The 7,539-nt window shown below is 32.4% G+C and overlaps 1 protein-coding gene across 1 annotated transcript; it reads right to left on the bottom strand.

The window, feature by feature from the left end:
* Positions 1-2,313: 2,313 nt before the first annotated feature.
* Positions 2,314-6,200, bottom strand: LOC131639275 (BTB/POZ domain-containing protein POB1-like). The gene is made up of 6 exons (XM_058909770.1): positions 5,775-6,200; positions 5,227-5,343; positions 4,434-4,564; positions 4,281-4,344; positions 3,902-4,181; positions 2,314-3,369 (listed from the first exon to the last, which is right to left on the bottom strand). The coding sequence occupies exons 1-6, from the start codon at positions 6,022-6,024 to the stop codon at positions 2,556-2,558; spliced, it is 1,656 nt and encodes a 551-aa protein (XP_058765753.1). The 5' UTR covers positions 6,025-6,200; the 3' UTR covers positions 2,314-2,555.
* Positions 6,201-7,539: the final 1,339 nt, after the last annotated feature.

The raw sequence follows: 7,539 nt of genomic DNA, 5'->3' as shown, positions 1-7,539 counted from the left end.
GTGCTTGCTTCAGGTAAATGCGACTGACAAACGATTTGATCATGTACAAACCTTCGAGTTTCATCCACACACCTGCCACCATTTTCTCCTTTAAAACCTGTCGAAGAACCTTGTCACCAAGGCTCAATATGATGGTGTTATGGGCTTTCTCTATTATCGACTTGTTTTCCTTTACCGTTAGGGCAACAACCATCTTCTCTGATTGTTTCAGCGCTTCTAACAAACCTTGTTGAACAAGAAGGGATTGCAACTTCAAGCGCCATAGACTGAAATCATTCACTCTGGTGAATTTCTCAATCTCATACTTTGTTGACGACATACTCTCTTGCATGCTCACCATACCAGTTTATTGTAACGAGCGCCATCAAGAACAAATTAAAACTATGAGAAAGATTGAATTTATTGAACAAACACAAGAAACCCTTCAATTTTATCAAAAAAGAAAAAGCAGGAAGAAGAAGAAGAAATCAAGATTGATTATAATTGTTTTACTATTCACTTTCTTTATTAGGGTTAAAAGTTACAAGTGAGTAACAACAATCAATGCTCTCTCAACAACCTGAGAGAAGCAGTCTATGTATAGACTACTAAACTAACTTAAACAACAAGTTAACTTAAACAATTGGACTAATTGACTGACCTAATTCGACATGCTAACAACATAGCATATTTCGACAACTGCATGCTTGAACGAACTTCGACTACAGTATGTAAGATTTCGATTTCTGTCGAACCAACCCTTATCGAGACAAGAGTTTGATCCAATTACCATGCCATTCAATCGTAAAAGTTATTCCTTGATCAGGCTTTAATTGCACTTGAGCAATACTTGATTAACAACTATGATTATTTTTTTTAGAAGTTGCATTGTAGTGGATACACACAAAATCCTTCTCACGAGTCACACTATTCGCATAATATTTATTTTATTTTAATTAATAAAATTTTATTTGAAAGATAGAATTTCCACTTTCAAATGTTTCAAATTCTTATTTAATATAATTGAGTTTATATAATAGTCATTTAATTTACAGTTAAATAATTCATTTTAAATTTGCATGTACATCTAAATATATTTTATATCGTATCAAATAAATTTATCTGTCTGAAATATTATTCCATCAATCCAAGTGATATATTACTTAATTTTTATGTATATTCATGAATCCAAATTATAAATATTACTCTTAATATACATTTAGGTACAATTGTGACGTACAAATTAATTTTAACTCTTTCGCACGATATATGAGTGATATTTTCAAAACAAAAAGAGCACATTATTTTAGACAATATTTCAATCCATCCCATAATACTTAGGCATATGGCAAAATTTCATTTTTGCCCTTGCTTCCGGAGGTGTATCTTCAAAAACACTTTTTATTTGTTTTACGTTGAATTGTTCCGTATGTGCATTTACAGAACCGTTTAAACAACGTTAAAAATTTTTTTGTAAATGCACCAACAAAACAAATCAACGTTAAAAAAAAACTTCCGAATAAAGATACAGTTCCGAAAACAAAGAATATTTTTAAAAACACATCATATACGCATCATATTGATGTGTAAGAACACCAAATAATAGGATGAGAGATATTCTTATTTTAAGAAGAGAAAAATCTTCCAAGTACGACAAAATATAGTGTTGTGTTAGATTTAAGTCTGCATCTTATTATAAATAAATAGGCAAGTTGAAGTTATCTAAATAAGAGTATGTGTTTTTCAATATCACCTTTTTATTTTCATTTTTTCACATGTCTATTTTTCCTTTTTTTTTTCTTAAATGTATTTTATTTTATTTTTAAAACCATGTTAACATTTATATAAGTGTAAAAGTAGAAATCATGAAACATTGAATTCCCTCCCTTGACTTGTGATTTGTGAAAACCTAAACCTTTTGTCTGTCATATTCGTATATCACCAAATAAGCATGGTGGCATTTGTGCACCACTTGCCTCTGTCATGTTATTCTTGTTTTTCTCAAGAAAAGTTATTAAAGTGACGTGACTCTGTAAATTTATCTACACCGTGCCTTTCGTCGTGAATCGGATTCCACATCCATAACCACATAAGTCAGTATTTAAATCCTTTGTTTTATAATAGAATTAGAATATGATTCATCAACCTCTTGTTTGTGTCCTTACCACGTATATAAAAACAGAACAATAAAATACAGGTAGAAGTTTGGTAATTAAACAACATATATAGACAAATCTCAAACCAAACACACTCTTGTCTGTGATTTCATGCAGATATGTATATAACATTAAATCTACCCTGCAAGATAACCAACTTTTGGTAGGATCATAAAAATGTGCACAACGTGTCTAAGCATTAATTACCATAATAAATCATAGTCCTAATTATCTTTTCAATCTCATGTAACACTAGACACCTAGTGCCCATTGCCTAGATTTTGAAGGTTAACTAACATAACATCATTAGAAGAGGTAAACATAATATTACAGAATATTAATTAAAGAACAATATTACAACAGATAAGTATTTGACAGAGCTACCAACCAGAATAAAGAGTTTACAAACTGGAAACCGTGTCAGTGTCTGATGGTGAGCTCGGCCCTGAGATGTAGAACACCGTTGATGAAGTAAAGACAATCCTCGGCCATGAATGAAGTCCATGGAATTGCAAACAAGTTTCTGTAGCCGACGGCCTTGCCACCTGTGAATGTGTAATTGCCTTTGTATTTGCTGACGAATTCCTCTGTAGGTCTTGACCTTGCCGCAAATTCATAGTCCACAGTGAAGCTCACGGAACCCTTTTCCTGCATTCCTAAAAACAGTCCAAAACAATGGAAAGAGCTTTGTTGATCCATGTTACAATGTGCTGATAGAAAAAACCCTTGTCCACCCAAGTGAAATGCCTGAGAATAAACCCGGCCAGATGGGAACAAGTTGTTACACTCGTCGCGCTTTAGATCCAAGTACACCACACACTGCTGGCGAGGAAGTTCAAATTCAACCACCTTGACAGGACGATATTTGTATGCCCTCTCTAAGAAACGACGGCTTGAGCAAGTTGGCTCTTCTGCTGCCAGCGACCGTTGGCGATGTGGAACCTCTGCCTTGAAAAATAGGGCCTCAAGTACAAGCTTGGATGAAACATCATGTTCAAAGTCACTACAGGTTAAGACCTTCTTAAGCTTTCGGCAGGTCATATAAGGGAAGCGAATTAGTCTCGCAAGCCGTGAGCCTAGGACTATTCGTCTTTCTTCCACATTGCTATACTGTTGTCTAGCCCACTTCAACACAAAGTCATAAACAGCATCTTCTGACGCAACCTGGAGATCATCACTAGATAATATTGCCTCTACTCCAACTAGGGGCAAGTTCATAACCTCTTCCTGGAACCTGGTCATATACGAGATTTATTGTTATTAGCATTTGAAACGAAAGATGAGATTGAGATGAAACAAATGAAGAAAGGCAACAAAAGAAACAGGTGTTATATAAATAGGGACGAGAAACATTTTTTTTCTTTTCCTGAAAGACTTTGTCTTGGAGTCCAATAAAATAGAGAAAGCCTCTCTAAAATGTTTATAAACTATGAAGTTGACTATTTCCTGAAAGACTTTGCCTTGGAGTCCAATAATAGAGAAAGCCTCTCTAAAAGGTTTATAACCTATGAAGTTGACTATCTAAAAAAGCAATGCCTACAAGAGTTCCAACCATTAGATGGTATGCGAAGAAATATACAGTTTAATAAATGTTTTGGCCCCCAAATCCATCTAGTCCCTGACAAGTGCAATTGAAATAATTTCTTAAAAGAGAAAGGGAAGTACTGAATAGTATTTGATATAAGAGAAAAATCTTATAAGAATTAGCAGTGCTTGAATCTATTCTAGAGCAACTGAAATTAAAAAAAAAAAAAACAAACACTTGCTTGGTTATATCCTTGTATCTGCTAGCAAGATACTGCTTTGCAGCATCAGTTAATGGTTGAACTGCCTCAGCCATTAGGACACTAGAAGGAAGCTCCAAGTAAAGCAATGCAGATTCAGGAGTCATGGCAATATTACGCAATAACCGGCTACAATATCGCATGCATGAAGCAACTTCAAATTTGTCAGCGGCCATCAACACGTCAAGCAAACCAGGTGCAGTTTTAATGCTCAAGGTATTACTATACATAAAATTCAGTAGTTCCATCAGAGCAGCTTCTTCTGTAATAAAAAAAAGAAGTAACTTTATTAGATGACTATTGAGGGAAAACTAAAACCATAAAGCAAGAATCATAAAAAAGTTTGCATATATGATTATACCAGAGGCATTAATTCTGAGGGTGACATGTCTAAGCTCTGATTCTCTCATCCCATTCGAGAAAAGCTGCAAAAGGTAAATCAAAACATTGCTATGAAATCATACTTTTGGCAGAACTAAACAATGTACAATATAAAGAAGAGATGTATGTCTACCTTGTAGAAAAAAGGGCTTTTTGCGGCCAAGATAGGAGAACTGATATGTAGGGTTTTAAATCTAACAACCGCAGGTTCGGCGTAATCCATTCCCAGGTTTAAATCATCATTGCTATTTACAGCTTCATCACCTACGTTAACCATATCAAAATCAGAAGTGTTCATAGAGCAATACTGACAGCTTCATAGTCAAAGTTCAATATTATGATTTCTGTAACAGATTAATTTCCCTAGTAACTTATACCCTTTTTTCATAGATTGATAGTGATGAACTTCAAGATTGTGGCAAATCATAAAGAAAATGTATTAGTCTCAGAGTTATAAATTCCAGTTTTCAGAGTTATAAACCCCCAGATAGCAGAGCCGAACGGCCGAGCCCAAAACTGGGATATCGGGATAGCTGATAACGGGATAGCTGCTATTTGACTCTTTTTTTGGACTAATTATATGGATAATAACTATACCCATATAAGATTCATAAAATCAAATATCAAAGCAAAAGGCTCAAACTGAGACGCAAACCGCTACACCATAGACACCGGCCTCCATGCCGTCCCGGAATAACACCGCTTTCCGCTAGGATTGATAACCCTGATTGGTCTAACCCCCTCGAGAAAACAAGACTGTACTATGCAGTAATGGAAAGATGCAAATAAAGTCGGTGGATATCGGGAGAAAACTAGTAAGAATCTCTTACACCTATCACTCTTATCGTTAAACAATCAACTTTAAGAATCTCTTAGACCTAATACTCTTATCATTAAACAATCAACTTTAAGATTTCAAAGTTTACCAGAAGGGGATTCTTCAACCATCGCAACAACCTCTTCATCTTGATTTTCCGAAGCAACACAATCATCCATATCAGGTTGGTTCCCATTCAAAATTTGCTCATCCGGCAGATCTCCAACTGCAAACAAAGTTACAAAACACCATACAACATTAGGTACCAACCATACATAACAAAAACATAAAATCACCTACACAAAACAACATCCAACAAACACCCACCCATTCATAAAAACCAGCCATGTTCTATATAGCTTCAGTCCCTATCAAGCTATCACAACCACTTCCAAATTTCTACTTACACAATAAATTTCTCAAAATAACACCAAAATCAAACACTCTATGCAATCATATTTACATTAAATTCGTGTTTCCCATTCCACACATAATAATATTTTTATTTCCTAAAATGTCAACAAATCTAAATCAAACCATTTCCAGTTTCATCACTGAAAAAAAAAGCTAGAAACCCTAAAAAAAGTAAAATCATGAAAAAATTGCAAAAACAAACAGAGAGAAGGAGAGAGAGAGAGAGAGAGGGGGATATCATACCGTTATCTTTTTTGATATCCTCGCGTCTCCTCTTACGGTGTCTGGCCCAATCGGCGATGGTGGTACAAGTCTCGGAATCCGGCTGAGGATCAACGGGGTCAGCCATGATCTCGATCCGAAGAATCCTATCGGAGAAATTACTATCATTGAAAGCGAAACCGAAATCGGCGTCGGAGTTAGAACCACCGTGGGCCCATTCGGATTCCATCACCGTGACGGGGTCAAAGAGATCGGAATTCAAATCCTTCATGTATATAAATTGGGTTGACAGAAATGATGAAGAAACAGAAAACCCTAAGATAAGGTTGGAAATCAGACGGAGAGGGTTTAATATAGATTGGAAAAACCGTTGTAACAAAAATGATTTTCAAGGTTTTCGGAAATCAAAAATCAACTTTATTTTTATTTTTTTTGGTCTCGAAATGAAGAAAAAAAAAAAGAAGTTTTGACACTCCTATATAAGGGGATGGATATATATTTGTGGTTCGTCGACAAAACAAATTTGTATTTTTATTACCGGAATTTTTTATTGCAAATTTCATGTTTAATAATAACAAGTTGTTGTTTAACTAATATTTCAATTTTATATTTTTTAAGAAATAAGTATTAAATTATTTGTTAAAATATATTTTTTAATAATTATATTTAAGATAAAAGGATATATCATATGAGAATGACATATTTATATGAGAATATGAGAATGAATCTGAACAATTGAATTTTAAAATAAATGGTGGAGAGAGAAAAAAAAATTCACCCATAATCTCCACCATTTATTTTAAAATCCAATGGTTCAGATTCATTCTCACGTTCTCATATAAATATGTCATTCTCATATGATATGCCCTCAGATAATATAATCTTTTAAATAAACAATTAATTTTTAAATTATTACAATTAATTTTTTAAACCATTAAAATCTAAAGTTAATTATTGTACCAATTTTTTTAAAGTTAATTATAATTTCTATCTCTTATTTAATTTTATTATCATTTATTTTAAATTCAAATATTTTTTTTATATTTTTACAAAACTAATTATGTATTCTCTTTTTAACGCTTTTCACTAATATTACATCATAAAAGTGTTTATGGATAGATTTAATAAGCGTTGTAATTGATACATTGATAAAACTAAATATATCATTAAATTTAAGGGTAAAAATAAAAAAATTATCAAAATTATTTTAATTTCAAATAAAAAATTAATTTTGTTAGTAAAAACAAATAACCAAAATATAATTAACCTTTAAATCAATTAAAAAAATTAAAGTTATTCTTCCAATCAACTATTTAAGTTTTTATAAAAAATAATTAAATAAAATGGTAATTTCATGATATTTAAATTTATTTTTATAATTTAATGAATAAATAAATAAAAAATTGATAATTTAAAAATTAAATTGAGTGTTTATTCAATTTGTAAGTCTTAAAAAAATTAATAATTTTAATTAAATACTGAAACAAAAGTGATTGGTGTTTCAAAATGGTTTATAGTTAAAGATAATTTTTTTTACTGAATTTTTATAATTAAAGGTGGTAGAGTAAAAAAATGACTTTAAAGTAATTTCTTTACCTTTTCAAAGATAAACAAACAAAAAATAAAAAATCATACAGGAATGGTCAACTGTGTGGAGGCCGCGCGTCCATGAATTAGAAAATTGGAAATTTCTAGCCAGCGTAGTTGGTAGTAATGCTACCTCATTTTATTTATTAGACACAAATTAGTTAGATTGGAAGTGTGGATACTTTTCTTAGGCAAGTGT

This window comes from Vicia villosa, unplaced genomic scaffold (genome assembly GCF_029867415.1).
Source record: "Vicia villosa cultivar HV-30 ecotype Madison, WI unplaced genomic scaffold, Vvil1.0 ctg.002571F_1_1, whole genome shotgun sequence".
In the NCBI taxonomy this organism is placed as follows: Eukaryota; Viridiplantae; Streptophyta; class Magnoliopsida; order Fabales; family Fabaceae; genus Vicia; species Vicia villosa.
Note: the sequence above shows the minus strand (reverse complement) of the source record. Positions and strands in the feature narration are given on the sequence as shown.

Coding starts and splice junctions, on each gene's coding strand:
- LOC131639275 (XM_058909770.1), bottom strand. CDS start 6,024: ATGAAGGATTTGAATTCCGATCTCTTTGACCCCGTCACGGTGATGGAA. Junction 4,182..4,280: donor CCTCAGAATTAATGCCTCTG/GTATAATCATAT, acceptor TTTTTATTACAG/AAGAAGCTGCTCTGATGGAA. Junction 3,370..3,901: donor AGATACAAGGATATAACCAA/GCAAGTGTTTGT, acceptor GTATATGACCAG/GTTCCAGGAAGAGGTTATGA.